Source organism: Cervus elaphus, chromosome 15 (genome assembly GCF_910594005.1).
Source record: "Cervus elaphus chromosome 15, mCerEla1.1, whole genome shotgun sequence".
NCBI classification, from domain to species: Eukaryota; Metazoa; Chordata; class Mammalia; order Artiodactyla; family Cervidae; genus Cervus; species Cervus elaphus.
In genome coordinates this window covers 82114404-82131460 of record NC_057829.1, presented here as the reverse complement: position 1 = coordinate 82131460, position 17057 = coordinate 82114404, and the positions used below count along the sequence as shown (strand labels likewise).

General features: G+C 38.4%; 1 protein-coding gene across 4 annotated transcripts in view; it reads right to left on the bottom strand.

The window, feature by feature from the left end:
- Positions 1-1379: 1379 nt before the first annotated feature.
- The window catches only part of LOC122708891 (SEC23 interacting protein), a 38259-nt gene continuing 22581 nt past the window's right edge, over positions 1380-17057 (bottom strand). For 2 of the 4 annotated variants that reach the window (XM_043925677.1, XM_043925680.1), the window contains exons 13-19: positions 13878-14075; positions 9837-9992; positions 9359-9461; positions 8011-8196; positions 6963-7125; positions 6388-6489; positions 1380-2891 (exon numbers count right to left, since the gene is read on the bottom strand). In XM_043925677.1, the coding sequence (XP_043781612.1) occupies positions 6408-6489; positions 6963-7125; positions 8011-8196; positions 9359-9461; positions 9837-9992; positions 13878-14075 (888 nt within the window). In that variant the 3' untranslated portion in view covers positions 1380-2891; positions 6388-6407. The remainder of the gene's footprint in view (positions 2892-6387; positions 6490-6962; positions 7126-8010; positions 8197-9358; positions 9462-9836; positions 9993-13877; positions 14076-17057) is intronic. The other 2 variants (XM_043925679.1, XM_043925678.1) reach the window with 2 other exon arrangements.

Here is a 17057-nt window from a genome sequence, read left to right as displayed (position 1 = left end):
ACTTGATAATATACGTTTCAATGCTATTCTCTCAGATCATCCCATCCTCACCTCCCAGAGTCCAAAAGTCTGTTCTATACATCTGTGTCTTTTTTACTGTCTTGCATACAGGGTTATTGTTACCATCTTTCTAAATTCCATATGTGTGCGTTAGTATACTGTATTGTTGTTTATCTTTCTGGCTTACTTCATGCTGTATAATGGGCTCCAGTTTCATCCACCTCATTAGAACTGATTCAAATGTATTCTTTTTAATGGCTGAGTAATATTCCATTGTGTATATGTACCACAGCTTTCTTATCCCAGAGAGATGAGATGGGGAGGGAGGTGGGAGAGGGATTCAGGATGGGGAACACATGTAAATCCATGGTTGATTCATGTCAATGTATGGCAAAAACCACTACAATATTGTAAAGTAATTAGCCTCCAACTAATAAAAATAAATAAAATTCATATCTTAGGAAGCAACCTAGATTATCCTTATCAATTTTACAACTCTTTGACCTTCAATTTCAGACAGACACTTTTCGACTTTAGTCCCAAACTCTGCATATGAAATGATTTCAGGATCACTAGAGACTTGACTTCCCTCATCAGAAGAAAATGAGAGCATCAAACCAGGTTAAGGCTGCTGGGGGAAGAGGAGAGGTCAGGCTTTACTCAACAGCTATAATCTCATCTAAAATTTTTAAATGGGGAGCTTTCCTGGTGGTCCAGGGCTTAAGAATTCACCTTTGCAGTGCAGGGAACACGGGTTCAATCCCTAGTCTAGTAAGACTCCACAAGCCTCAGAGCAACTAAGCCCGTGGGCAGCAACTACCGCAGCCTGAGCACCTCGAGTCCGTGCTCTGCAACGAGAAGTCGACAGTGAGCAGCCCTTGCACCACAACTAGAGAAAGCCCAAGAGCAGCAACAGATACCTGTGCAGACAAAAACAATAAACATATTAAAAAGAATGCAAAATTAAAGAAAATATGCAATTTGTGAAAGGTTTGGTCTGAACAGTCATGCTAAGGTCTCTATTTAATTCTACTTCTCATTTTAAAAATCGTTTTATTCACAAATATTTGCAAAGTGCCTTACTTTGTGACAAGACCGTACCAGGCAGGGTGGTTGTAACAGTGAACAATACACTAATAAAGAGACTCTGCCCTCGGACCTACTTACTGTTTTGACTTTAGGTTTTTTTTTAAGAAACTGAAGAGGGATATAAATACACGCCCCCAAATTCTACTTTTTATCTTCTAAAGTGTTAAAATCGCAAGATTCCTAAAACTGCACTGGCGTATGTTTCTACTATGGACACTGGTTCAAGTGTTTCTTCTCCTCTGCTCAATGTTCAGAAGATACAGGTTGAATAATACAGACAAAACCAGTTGTAAGTTGAAAAATCAAACTGGATTTTATTAAAATATACATAAATAACTCTTATTTTTATTTCATCGGTTGGGGAAGTTAGGAGGAAATTAAGTGAAAAGTAATAGCACTGGTGTCGAGAAATGAAGGCCAAAAGGGAGTGGGTGGAACTGTACTCCAGCCCAGACCTGCCACCAGCAGCCTGACAAAGGCATTCAGTGTCGTGTCCTTGGATGCAGAATAAGGTTGTGGAAACGATGCTGTCTGGGGTCAGCTGCAGTTCAAAAACTCTACTGTCCTAATTCTATTATTAGGAGCAAATGCTATAGTTAGACATTAACTATAGAGCAGGTGCTCACAATGAAAAGTAAATAAACACTGAACTCAAAGGAATACTTTTAAGGAAGACAAGAAAATTACAGAAGTTTTCTGCTTTAGAAAAATGCACTGATGTTACTGTTTTATTCACACTAATATATATACACAAAAAATGTGTATCATATGTGACTTTCAAAAAATTCTATGTTCCATGAGAACTATGTAAACAGTGTAAAATGTTCCTACTGCATAACAAAAGCAAATCAGCATTCCCATGTAGTATTAGGAAAATATTTAGATAATCTGAAGTTACAGTAAAACAAAGTAAAATATCACAGAACAGTCTTTTCATGAAATAGAGCTACAGTCTAGAAGTTCATACAGTTCATACTTTCCAATACTTTGGTATAAGTGAAATTAATAGAAGGCAAAAAAACCCAAAACCCAAAAAAATTCTACTGTGGTTCTCATATTAACTGCAACTTCAGCACTAAGGCGATTGCACAGCTACCATAGTTGATAAAATGGAGAAACTTCTTGCTTGCTCCCCGCTGCTAGCGGAAGCGACGCTAGGAAAGAATTCACAGGACTTCCGTGAAGTGAGAAGTGTCTCACTTCCTCTCACCACTCTCATCCTGGTAACGGCCTGGAAGTCTCCAAGACCACAGTGGAGCTTGGAACAGCAGTGATTTTGGTTACTTCCGCTTAACAAATACAAATAACCCTGCATTAAAGCAGCCCAAACTATAATTCACATTTAAAAAGTTGAACATAAATCTTTAAAAAACTGTATTATTATAGTTTCTTGAGAAGTCTGTAGAACATACTACATTAATTTAAAAATGCAAGTTTAATAGACCACTGACAACAGTTTAGGAAAAAGAAACAACCGTTTGCATGCGACAAATATTCTTCATTGATAGCACATATTACTTTGACAACTATACAATTAAACTGATCTGAGGAATTTTAAACTGCATCATTTTAAACATTTCTTTTTCTCATCTACACAGTCCAAATGCGGTACTGATTTTTTTCATTGTCTTTTTGTTCTGCATGTTTTCTTTAAATGAACCCCTACATCTGAGAAGGACAGCACAGGAACTGTTGATGCATCACTTCTCTGTCAGCCAGCCCAGGAGAGGACTGGGAATGTCCTCCGAGGATTTTCTCGGCACTGTAATTTAGACTGCAAGCTTCTGTAAAGACAAGAGAATCTTGAAAAGAAAAGAAGAATCCTCAGTCAACTTTACAAACTTAACAGACATAACACAAAAACTCAATGTCATTCCTTTCTGAAATGAAAGAACACACTGTCAAGCAACAAACGAACATTGCAAACTGCCTGGAAGAACACGGCCCGTGAACACGAAGTCCTCAGACAGGCCTTCTTGAGGGACAGAAGGGCATCAGGGAGTGTTCAGTGAGGTCAACTAGCTTAATAATCTTCATAACAAAATGAGTACAAAAAATAAAAGGCAAAACATAAAGTGAATTATCTGTCAGGTTAATCTGAGGCTTTTTAAAGAGTGATTCTAAAATTAAAGGACAGAAAAAAAATTCAGCAAAACTGTCAATGCTTGAATGAACCATGTATAGAAGGACTGTTAAGATTTTAAATTATTTTATAGTGTCAGTACACTGTTAGGAACTAAGCTCTTGCCTAAGTTTTACAACCATGTATAAGAAGAAATAAAACAATTACAGTGAACAAATCATGTGTAAGATGAAAGGGTCTTAATTTTTCATAGTAGGTGATGATGTCACAGTCCTAGAACTGTTTGTTTGGATTTTGTTTGTTCTGCTTTGTTTTGTGCAGAAAGAATGTTGGGAATTTAAATCATTTCAAAATTCATTTAGAATAATATCCAAGACTATGGTATACTAAGAAAGTAGACTACCAGATATTAAAAACTTTCACTGAACCTAAGACATTGTCAATTGTAAGATGCAACAATGTTTTATGCATCATGCAAAGAAAAGATGCCCAGGGTAGGGAGTCTAAAAGGCACAGAGACCCTCACAAAAAGTAGGGATATCAAATCCCAAACAGCCTCAATGAGGGGTAAAAATATAATAATAAAAATAATAATGCTTCCTCCAGAAAGAACGCAAAGATGCTGCAGACCACTTCCCTGACAACAGGAAGGGGGAGAAATTCCTTGATACTGACCTGGTGCCTCCACCCCCACCAGCCTGCAGATTTTATGACCTGAGTGCACACTAGCAGCACAGGCCAAGAAGATCTCAAGCAGAGAAGTGAGTTTCAAAAGACTCAGACTAGCAGTGCCCCCCAGTGACTGTAGAAGAAAACTCAAACCCTCTCAGGGAGAACTAAACTTTCATTAAGGCAACAGCTGCTTTTTAAGATGCATTCCAGATGTAAAGATGCTGAAATGCAAAAAATACGTAACTTGAAATCAGTAAAATATGGTAGACAAATAAGTCAAAAGAAGAGATGTCAGAAAACCTAGAAAACAAATATTGGGTGTATGAATTAAAAAAAGTCAAAACAGCACATGTAAAAAACATCAAACCAACAACAAAAAGGTCCATTATTCAATATAAGGCACAGGCAAAAAAGATTAAATATTTAAGAAAAAAGTTAAATTCCTCTCTATACCATATCCTTCAAAACTATGAAGTCAGGTGAAAAAACAAAAACATATAAAAACTAAAAGAAAATAAATGTAATTATCTACATAATATTAAAAGACTGGCCTTCACATTTTTTAAACATGCTCCCTGATCCTACCCCTTAAAAATAAAAGGGAGTATTTATTTATTAGAAGGCAAATGCCAAACTCAAAAAAAACTGTAATGACAAAACGTTAATTTAACTATCATAACTATAAATCTGTAAGAAGCAAAAATATCATACCCCCCACACCTCCAGAAAAAAGCATAAAGGTCAAAAACAGGCAATTGACAAAAAAAGAAATGGCCAGTTAAAAACACTAAACATGCTTCATTTCACTAGTAACAGAAATGCAAAATGAAACAATGATGTAACAACCTCTGGGCTTCCCAGGTGGCCCTAGTGGTAAAGAACCCCTCTGCCAATGAAGGAGACAAAAGTCACGGGTTTGATCCATGGGTGGGGAAGATCTCCTGGAGGAAGGCACGGCACCCCACTCCAGTAATTTTGCCTGGAGAATCCCATGGACAGAGGAGCCTGGAGGGCTACGGTCCATAGGACTGCAAAGAGTCGGACATGACTGAAGTGACTTAGTATGTACGCATAACAATTTCTAGCTATCAAATTAGCAAAACTTTAAAAAACAGCAATACCCAATATGGACAAGGGTAGAGAAAAACTAGCACTTATTTTGACAGCAGCTATGAAACTTCTGCAACCCTTCTGAAATACAACTTCCCAATAAACACAGATCAAAAATCTTTTTAAAATGTGACTACTCTTAGATTTAGGAATTTATGCCAAGCAGTCAGAAATGCACAAAAAGTAGATACAACTACATGTTAAGAATTATTTACAATAGAGAAAAATTGGAAAATCACCTAAACATGCAACAATGGTAGATAAATTAAGGATTTTAATAAAAAGAACTATGAATGAAATACAACTATTAAATATAATGCATCTCTGGTATGGCAAAAACCACTACAATACTGTAAAGTAATTAGCCTCCAACTAATAAAAATAAATGAAAAATAAATAAATAAATATAATGCATCTCTGAAGCACTGTTCATGCTAGTAAACCCATATGCCCAACGGTAAGGAATGGTTAAAACAAACTGTGGTGGAATCACTAAAAAGGATGAGGCAGCTCTTTTGCTCTGATACATATTCTGTCTGTCTGAGATGATCTTCTTCCCCCAGATATCTACCTGGCTCAGCTGCTTCAATGACATTCTATCATTAAGGATGACCCCTGCCATTTTACATACAACAGCAACTTGTTCCCATCTCAAAGGTATTCCCTCTCCCCTTATCCTGATGCTCTATTTTTAACCATCTGACTCACTTCCATTGTTCATTTACTGTCTGTCCTCTCCTACAGGAAAGAAGATCCTTGAGGGCAGACTGTGTGGTCCATTGCTGTAACCCTCAGGGCCTAGGCACTTAGCAGGTAAGTAAGGTGCTCAGCAAACGATGGAAAGATGCTGGGTGGGTGGATGGATGGACAAATGGATGGGTGGGTGGATGCGGGAAAATCACAAAGATACAAAGGTAAGAAGAGTGGGTAAAGTTGGTGGTGGTCAGAGCGGGGTTCTCTGGCTTCTCTCCAAAGTGTGAGAGAGTAGGGTCACGGTCAAGGGCTGTGGGAAATGTGAGCAGAGAGAGGAGCAAAATAACAGTCACTTCAGTGTGGGGAAGGGAATTTACCAGCAAAAGTGTGGCAGAACAATACTGCAGGCTTGACTGCCCACTGGATGCTTTGGTCATAGATTTGAAGTGAGTACGGTTAGCGCAATTGCCTGACTTTTCTCTGACCATGTGCTGCTACTTGAGTGAGGTTCAGAGTAAGGGTTTACTACGATTTAGGTTTTGCCAGGTGAGTAAGAGAGGAAGAGAAAGACATGGGACTCCCCTGGTAGTCCAGGGGTTAAGACTGCTCCCAACAAAGGGGGCCCAGGGTTGATCCCTGGTCAAGGAACTAAGATCCTATGTGCAGGGTGTAGTCAAAAAAAAAAAAAAGCCTCAGAATGAAACCTTCGGAATTTATACACGCAATAAAGATAAACTCACACTGTGAAGCTGAAGTCCAATCAATGCTGGGGCTGTTCTGGACTAATGTTCATTGTTCGATAAATTTCTTTAAGTAATAACAGAGCAGTATCTTCTGATTCCCTATTAAAAAGAAAAGCACATTTACTTAAGAGATAATGAGAAATTAACCTCTATGCATAAAGGTAGAAAGGCAGCTTTGGTTCTATTCAACTTTAGCTAAGGAGGGCAAATGAAAACAAAGTTGTATAATCTCAGAGCTGTCCTTAAAAAATGGATAAAGACTGATCAGCAACAAAACAGCTGTGCTGCCGTTCCCCTTGGTGACAGAGGATATATGAAAGGATGGCATTCAAAGTCCCTACCATTCCCACTCTGAAATGTATCTCAACAATATGTGCAAGTACCAGAGGTCTTTGGTCAAACACAGGTGACATGCTGCCATCTTGTGGATAACTAAGCTAATGGGGTAAAACACTGATTTTGAATATATGGGCATTCAAAATAATATTCCGTAACAAATGCTAATTCAGCAAGAATCTCACGGAACTGCAGTATGTGCTGGCACATGAACACTATCAAAGGTAAATACTTACCAATAGCATAAGTGACTCTGAAGAGCGAAAAGATATTCATTAAAACTCTCTATTGGCTTTTCTTGAAGAACGTAGTCAATTCGACGGCCTCCATTCAACATTCCAACCTTTCCTAAGTAGTCCTCATCCTTGGAAAAATCTGGACTTTCAACAATCTTTTCTGCTAGAATTCAAACCATTTCAATATCAAAGTCAATCACTTAATCATTATCCTCTGACTTTAGCTGACTTTCTGGGCTCAAGAGAAAATTGCTTGACACACGCAGCAGCCTGGGGAGCTACCAGGCTCACTTCCCATTCCTCCAAAGAGCCAGGGGGAGAGGGGCTGGCTGCCCGGGAGAGAGGATAGAGAGCCAAGCAGCTGACAGGAGTTTTGAAGAAAAGGGGTGAGAGAGCATTGTAGAGAGAAAGGAAACAGAATTAGAACCTGAAAGAATCAAAGACATCATGGCACAATGACCTGACATTGCACGTACAGTCTACAGTGACAAGTCAGACACAACCAGGAGAGTTCTGCTCACAGGGGGTCATTCAAACGCCTGAATACCAACTTAATTCTCAACTCCGACATTCCACTCTGGCCTTATGAATCTCAAGATTTAAAGCCTGTACAGTAAAACCTGGGCTTCCCAAGTGGCTCAGTGGTAAATAATCTTCATGCCAATGCAGGAGAAGCAGGTTCAATCCCTAGGTCAGGAAGATTCCCTGGAGGAGGAAATGGCAACCCACCCCAGTATTCTTGCCTGGAGAATCCCATGGACAGAGGAGCCTGGCAGGCTACAGTCCATGGGATTGCAAAGAGTCGGAGACGACTTAGCAACTAAACAGCAGCAGAGTAAAACCTGCAACTATCAGCCCAAAATCTAGTTTAAAAAGAAAGGATGACATGCATTTTGAAGTAGTTTGTCCAAACAGATTTTCCTTTATAGGAAGAGCCTCTACATTTCAACAAAAAGGACTATAATGGAAAAGCATCATCAAATAATTTATGTGTGCTTTGTTCACAAATAATTTTTGCACTGGAAAATGCCTTAAATGTCAAATTTACCTTCAACTACTTGCTTTTCTTCCTCTTCTTTGATCTGATTGGCTACCTTCTCCAACTCTTCTTGCAACTGAGCTGAAGAGGTGTGAGCACGGGCAAACTCGTTCAGTGTCTGCCAGGCGCTTCTCAGAGAGCTGATGAAACCCTGCTTCAGATCAGACCCCATCCGAGAGAGACTTTCTTTCAGCTCTAAGGAGGTTAAGATGACATAACAAGGTATTAGTTACTGGGTAAAATTCTGCACCGCAAAAATTAAAACACAGGTTACACTATTCTCAAACGAGGTAAGACCTCTTATTCGTCTCTTAAATGTCAAATACACGGGAGTTTCTCAGCCAAGAACGCTCAACATGTTAAAATGTTCTGTGGAGTCTTATTCGATCATTTTTTTAATGACTAAACTTGATCCAGCTTAAACCTATACATTTCCTCTCTCCAAAAAAAGAAAAAAAAGACAGAATTCAAATACCATAAAAATGTATAAGCACATTTATGGGCCTTTTTTTATACTATAAGTCAAAAAATGGGGCCACAAGACTAAAAAGATGACTGTTTTTCTAATATGTATTGGTGAATGGTTTTGAGAATTTGAGATTCTGATATAATCACAATTTAAACTAATTTAAAAATGAAGAAACTACTGCCCCTTTACTTTTTCTACTTTTGTCTAATAAATAATATTTTAATTCAAAATTTTAAGAATATCAAAGTATCAAATTTCTCATTTTAACTTCAAAAGTTAATTATGTTTGAAAAGCATAATGCAAACTTAAAGAAAAAAAAGAACAAAAATTTTAAGTAAGAGGGCATGATCACTTTTCCTTCTTTTAAACCTATGAATAAGAAGTAATATACACCATTAATAGGCATAAAAGAAACCTAAACCCTACTTGGAACTATTATCAATCCATTTTGTCCAATAAAATTTTTTTAAAAGAAAAAGTTTATTTATAGTTACCAAGGAAAAAACAGCTCACTTGACTGAGCATCAAAATTTATTTCTTGATGGTTTGGTCTTCAGTTCAAAAATTACTCTGCTTCCCAATTTCAAAAACTATTACCAAATTTTATCAAAATGTATGCATCTCACTTTATTACCAACTTCCCCCATTCCTCATTATATCAACAACTAGAATATTATCAAGAAGAAATCATCAAGGAGAAGAAACTCTTACATAACTTTATAGCTCCTCCAAATATTTAGTAAACAGGTTCTGAACATAGTAGGCACTTAAATAAGTAAGAGCTTAGTGTTAAAATGCTCATAACTTATTATAAATGACAGGAAGAACACAAATCATTAAATGAGAGATCACAAAATGACAGGAAGGAAAAAGCATTGGCTTTTTACCTAAATGAAGTCTTTTCCTGCCTTTGTGATGTGGGATGAGAACTGCCTTTAGGTCCAAATCTGGTACAATCATAGGTTCTAAACGATACGCCACTGGATCAAGCTATAAACAGAAGAATTAGAAATTTATGGAAAGCTGTTTTGAGTTATATATCTTAGTTAAGTGAGCAAACAGATAACTGGCAAACCAGAGATTTTTATTTTTTTTCACACCTTATTCAAATACTGGTAATTATAAGAAGACTTTTCAGTTTGTGAAGAAAATTACTTTGCAAACAAAGTGAAGGAATCATTTCCTTGAACAAAGGTTTTCTGGTAGAAAAGTTTATTGCAAAGTATCAGACTATTTTTTAGGTCAGAGGGCTAAGTTGTACAAAATCAAAATCAGTATTAATTCCTAAGAATCTGAGACTCTATCAGGATAAAGAGGACTAGTGCTTTGTCTTCTTCAAAGCAGAAGTAAATGCAAGTCACTCACTGGGTGATAAATATTGAAGAATCCTTTGCAGGTAGGAAGCCTGTAGTTTTCATCTATCCTATCCACTCCTCGAATAGTGAGAAACATACCAATTGGAGATCCCAAGGCAAAGAAAATCTCTGGTTCAAAGTCTAAGGTGCTGTAAACAACAGAAACCTAGGAAGAATCAGAAAACAATGAAAGACAGTCATTTCAATGTCATGAAATATAAATCTCAACGGTTCAACTGAAACTGCACTTGATTAAAAGCACCCCAACACAGATGATGCTGTCAGGTGTGGCGTACGATGCTACTGATCACTGTGATGGACAGCTGCTGCTGGCACAAAAGGACCAAAAAATTTCCCTCTGAAATCTTTATCCACTATTACATCCTCTGACTAGACTTTCACTTATTGTATGAAGCATAAAATATATAGTGTACAGAAGTATCATCTCTATGTCAGTTATAAATGTGGTCAAAACTGCAGACTCCAGAATCAAACTGCCTGGGTTTGAGCCCTGACTCCACTCCTTACTGTGTGTCTTCAGGCAACTTTCTCAATCTCTCTTGCCTCCACCTGTTGCCTTATCTATAAAATGCGAATCGTAACAATGCCAAACTCATAATGTGGTTGAAAAACCACACTTAATAACCAAATCCACATAAAGTGTTTGGCATATTTTAAGCATCCAATGACTGTGACTTCTATTATAACCACCATCCTCATTCATTGCACATGTTTCTCTCCATTAGAAAGATGATTTATCCCCAAAGAGCTCCTGTGTGGGGGAAGCACACATGTAGCCTTTCAGCTCGCAGAGAACTGTTAGTTTAAGAGAAAGCACCCACATTCGGACAGCTCTCTATAGTTTACAAAGCTCTTATTTGCTGCTCAGTGACAGAACATGTGTCTTCATCATTTCAGTATCCTGAGAATGAAGAACAATGAATGGCATAATCAAGGGGCATGACAGAGGTCCACTGAGAGCAGAGGGCATGGCAGGGACCCTCATGCCCACGTATCAGACAAAGACAGTGAAGCCCAAGTAGGTGACATCACTAACCCAGGAGCACACGGTGAGTGGCAGAATGACGTGACATCTAACCCCAAGTTCAAAGCTCTTTCTACTAACTAGGCTGCCCCTCTAACAAAGTCTAGACTTCACAACCCTTGGTTTGCCCCTAAATTTGCAAATTCAATAGTTTCTGCTACTGATGGGGACCAGAAAGAAGGTGCTCTCAAGATTATGCATCTTGCCTCAGTTCCAGAAAAAAAAATAAGGTTAAAAAAATTATAAACTGGAAAAAATATTTACATGAAGGGGCCAATATCCCTAATATATAAAGAATTCTTCAGTACCAGTAAAGAGAAAAGCAACCCAATAGAAAAATAGGTACTCTAGTACATCATCAAAAAAAAAGCATTAAAAACAGATGACAAAATATCTAACCTCTCTAGTGCTCAAAGAAATACAGTGAGATACAGTTAGCACAGATATAAAAACTAAAAAAAAATTAAAAACTTCTATTTGCATGTGAAGAAACTATTTCTTTAGAAGAAGTTATAAAAGTAAGAATACGACATTTTTAAACAAGAATGAAAGTACTAGCAAGGGAGAGGAGAGAGAGGCAGTCTTATAAGCTGCCAGTGGGAGTACAAACTTTCCAGGAGCAAGTAGTAGTATATTAACATTCTCGCGTTCATGGCTTTTGGCCCAGCTATAAATACTTCCAGTTATATAACTGCAAGAAAGAATAAAAAATGTTCCCAGAAAATTGGTTTAAAACTGTTTATCACTGGATTGCTTAATAGAGTGAAAAACTGCCTACAGGTCTAATATTATGGATTGAATGTGTTCCCCCAAAGAGAACTATACCAGTACCTCAGACTTTCTTTGGAAATAGAATCATTACAGCATTAAGGTGGGCCCTAAATCCAGTGACTGGTGTCATTATAAAAAGGAGAAACCTGGACACAGAGACAGGGAAGTGAAGTGAAGACAAAGGGAGGTGGCCACGTGAAAATGGAAGAATGGGGCAGGGCGGTGGGGTGAAGCACATAAACCAAAGGATGCTAACAACTGCTGGCAAACCATCGGAAGGGAAAGAGCCCCTACAGGGCTTCAGGGGGCAGCAAGGACCTGAGTCGTGGACTTCCAGCCTCCAGAACTGTGAGACAGTAAGTTTATGGTGATTAAGACCACCCAGCTTGTGACAGTTTGTTATGGCAGCCTATTTCAAAAATGGGCTTGTGTTGGGTAATTCTGCCCAACTGTAGGCTAATGTTAAGTGTTCTGAGCACATTTAATGTTTAATGTTCTGATGCTGGGCAGGTTAGGTGTATTAAGTGCATTTTTGACTTTGGGTATTTTCAGGTTATAATGGGTTAATCAGGACATAACCCTATCATAAGTCAAGGGAGACCTGTATAATGTCCTAGTATTTTCCATTTTTATTAAAATAGACATGTAAATATATGCTCAAGAGTCCAGAAGGCCTTGTTCAAACTGCTTATGGTAATTAGTCATGGTTAAGGTGATTATGAGAATTTTTTTTCCCCCTCATCTTTTCCTTAATCAGTATTTCCTGGCTTTCTGGCATGAATGATGCACATTGTGGATTTCCACAACAACACTCTGGGTAACAAAGGAGATGACATGTGACCTGGACTGGGTCAATCAAACCATTCCCCACTCCCCAAGCAATAAGAATTGGTCCAGAATGGACTTGAGACTCAAGTCAGGTCAAATAAAATCCTTCCTTAAGTTTCTTAACTGGACCTATTAGGTAGATTCCTTCACCTCTATGGTGATGAAGCTATGAAGAGGGGAGTCCAGAACCACCAACACCCACAATTCCACGTTCACAGAGGCCAACACTTCCAAGGAGAAGCAGGCGGTGAGTGTCCCAGTGATGGGGAGGCCCTGGTTCCACAAACCTTTTACACTCCAGCCTTCACATGCAGCTGAGAAAGTATGTCCTTTCTTTATTTCCTAGAGTCTGTTCAAGTTTGCTCATGTTTTAAGAAGACATTTTTGTGGACTTTCGTGGTGGTTCAGATGGTAAAGAATCCGCCTGCAATGCGGGAGACCTGTGTTGGGAAGATCCCCTGGAGAAGGGAACAGCGACCCACTCCAGGACTCTGGCCTGGAGAATTCCATAGACAGGGGAGCCTGGCAGGCAACAGTCCATGGGCCCACAAGAAGCTAGACACAACTGAGCAACTTTCACTTCACTGGTGACCCAGTGGTTAAGGATCCACCTTGCAAGCCTTGCAATGTGGGGAACACAGGTTTGATCCCTGGTCAGGGAATTAAGATCCCACATGCCATAGAGCAACTGAGCCTGCCAGTTGTAACTACTGAGTTCGTGCGTTCTGGAGTAGGCAAGCCAAATAAGTAAGTTAAATAAATAAATAAAAATCCCTTTAAATGCAAATTTTATGAATGAATTAGGCTTAAAAGCTTGAATAGTCTATATCAAACATCCAGCAATATTTTCTGCCTTCTTTAAATCAGTCATGAACTCACTTAAGAGATTAGAACCATACAACTATAAGTATACTGAAAGTAACCATTAGAACCATACAACTATAAATATATTGAAAGTAACCTTCTCTAAAAAGATTTTAATACTTTTAAGCCACTGTGAAACAAGTTTATCATTAAATGCAGCATTATCAACTACTTGGTAGGCTTTTACAGAAACTATTTCCCTCAGGAAAGAACTGTGAGTAGTAAAAAAGTTTAAGCATACTCTGAAAATAATTTTCTATCTTCTACTACTAGTGGCTGAGACGGTTAACACTATAAAACTGAGGGGTGAAAAGACTTAAACAGAGACAATTTCAAAGGTGAAGTGATATGTTCAGTACACATTCAATCTCTTATTTCTAACATTATGAAAGCAAGCCATTTTTATTAAGAGAAAATCAGTTTTCTCCACCCTCCCCTGAAAAAATTGTTGAATAAATATTTAAAGAATTTAAAGTCGCCCAAATAGCCCAGCCAAGTGATTCCAACATAAACCATACAGCCTGAGTCAGTGTGTTGACTTGCCTGTCCGGTGCCAACTTCAAAGGCCTCATAATCAACACGCACAGAGGAGACGGACGCTCCCAGCGGGAGCCTCCTCTTGGCCTCGTTCGCGTCTGAGGGAGGAGAAGCCACGTCTTTAGCTTTCTGAGCACTTTCCTCCTGTCCTTTTGTCGACGTGGCCACCACTGCCTTCTTTTCCGATGCTGCTTTTTTCTCTTCCTGTGAAATACCAAAATTTCATAATATAACTAAGGGAAAAAAGTTATCAGCTATCACTATGAAATATCCATATCAATATTAAGGAATGATTAGTAGTTTCTTAGGCATAACAATGAAGGCATTGTGGTTAATTAGAGAAATGTCCTTTTAGAGACACATAGTAAATATTCAAGGAAAAAAATGCCATGATGTCTATAAGCTACTTTAAAATTCTTAAGAAAAAGAAAATTAAGAACAAAGAAAAATGTGGCAAAACAGCTACAATTAAATCTAAATATTAGCTATTATTATACTCTGTGCCATGCACTTTTTATATAATTTAAAATTTTAATAGAAATTTTTTTTTAAATGCCAACTTCTTCCTTCATGATCTCAACTTTAGCCAGATAATTTAGAAGTACTTTATGTAACTGTAAAAATATACTTCCTATAAAGAGGTGTAACTTAAGAAATTTATTCATTCAACATGTTTATATTCTTACGTCTATATGAAGCCACTGATAAGTTTTCCTCAAAAGCATTCTGGGAAGAACACATTGTGGTACATTCATACAGTGGAATAACTGTTCAGAAATAAAAAGGAGTAAACTGCAAATAAAACTACAACTTCATGGATCTTAAAAACATTATGTTGAGTAAAAGAAGAAAGATAGAAAAGAGTTTTCAGTGTTGGTTCCATTTATATAAACTTCTAGAACAGGCAAAACTATTCTACAGTGATCAGATTCAGAAGAGGCACTCCCTGGCGGGAGGAGCTGACCAGAAAGCAGCTTGAGAGAACTGAGTGACAGAAATGCTCTACTTCTGATTTTGGCTGGTGACTACACAGGTGCAAACACTGTCAAAGCTTATTGAACAGAACTCTCAAGACCTACATATTTCATAAGTAAGTCAGTAAAGAAAATCTTTGGGAGCATCAACACAACAGGTGTACCACTACAGTAATGAGACAAAATCCGCGCGTGTTGGTTTGTGATCGCGCCCCAGGATGGCGGCAACAATATCAGGGGAATGTGAATGACCATCACGGTGGATTGCTGATTTCCCACGGGCACAGGTCTCAGAGGTCCTCACTCCCAAAGCTGTGAACGCCTGGGTAAGTCTCTGAACATTACTGACAGTGCCTAAACCCAACAGCTAGTCTGACTGCTCTTGTCCATCAGTGAATTCCAAATACTAGGAAACCTGGACACAGGTCCAACTGGTTAATTCAGAAGATGATATAGCAAAAAGAAAGCTCTCCGCCAGCCATCTGGGAACTGATCCCACTATGAAGGTCTGGGTTGGCCTTGTTATCTCTGCCCTTTGGAGACGCCACAGGATTAAACCTAAAACACAAACTGAAGAATGTGACCAACATTCTTCAGTTTAAATTTTCTTTCTTGCTCTGAAGTACTTCCCATTATAGTCATATAACTTAACAATCTAAATTACTAAGAGAACTGTCTAAATAGATCCTAAACAGTCCTACAGCAAACTGCTGTTTTGTTTCCCTCTTAGACACAGGCAGTAACATGAAAACAAAGTGCGCCCACATACACATACTTGACAATCAATATCCCCAGCACTAAGAATTATTTCTTTTCAAAGGAAAATGATTAAGATGGCTTACAAAGGGGAAAGAGAAGTTCAGGTCACAAATACTTGATCTCCTTATTAAAAATAATGGGCTAACTTTTCAGTTACAGTAAATCAATAGGATGCACCATTTTATCTCATTATTGATCCAGCAGCACCTTGTTAACGATGAAAAACAGAGCGATCAATGGTAACACAGCTGAGAAAGTGTCACGGTTCATTCAGAGGCAATTATTTTTGAATTTAAAAAATAAGATGACTTTATAGGTTTTTACCCCTTTCAAAACATTCTTATAAGTGCCATAACTGATATATTCAAGTTACTACAGGAGCCAAACCAAACTCCTTCTAGAGACTTTTCAAGAACTATAAACAGAACCTTTTTGTCCTTTTTCCCTTTTACTGAAATATAAAATCAAGGACAGATGCAGGGCCTGGCAATCTAGCTTCTCATTTTTTGTCTGTTTTTACAGGCCTGTCCTTCACTGACATGCACATGCAGACGAACGTGCTTACACGTGGAGAACACAGGCTGGTGTCCACAGTGTGGACACACTTGTGGGGTCCTGGTTTTGGTGTGGCCATGTGCTCACCAGAGATTCTGCCTCTCAACTCAGTCTTCATCATCACCTTCAATCAACCACCACAAACACTATCCTGTGTCTAAAATGTGTTTTGAGTCTCACCCTTCTTTTCCATTTCCCATTATACCTCAACCATTTCTGAGTCACTGCATAATTACAGTGACTATGCCGAGATTCCCAACAGCCTCTAGCTTCACCCCTTCCAACTCCACCCCCACACTGTAAGCAAGTGAACTCTAAAACACCAGCCCAGTCATGGAAGTGCCCGGACTGCTCCACTGACCCACAGCAGTGGCTCTCACGCAGTGTCCCTCAGAACTGACCCAGCGGCTTTACACTGCTGCTAAAATGTGGCCCAGTTCTCTCTCTCTCTCTCTCTCACACACACACACACACACACACACACACACACACATTAACATAAAATTCAGGTTGATAATGGAATTGTCTCAACTTTAAGATTTGCTCCAACTTTTTCTTCCTTTAGTACTGCGTATCAGCCAGTGGGCCCTAACCAATAGCAAAAGACAGCAAATATTAACGGAAAAACCAGGAAGGAATCAATGTCTAAAAACTCATTTATTATTTATTATAAGCACATTTGCTCATGGTTGACATTTTATAGGGATTTCCCTTATAGTTCAGTTGGTAAAGAATCCACCTTCAATACAGAAGACCCTGCTAATGTGGCTTATAGCACATAGCTTTAAATTTTAACATTTCTGAAGTAAAAAATTAAAATTTAGACTAAATTTAGATTTGGTGCTAAATCATAATTTGTGACAAAAATTAATAAGCAAGTCAGCATTTCATGGTGTTA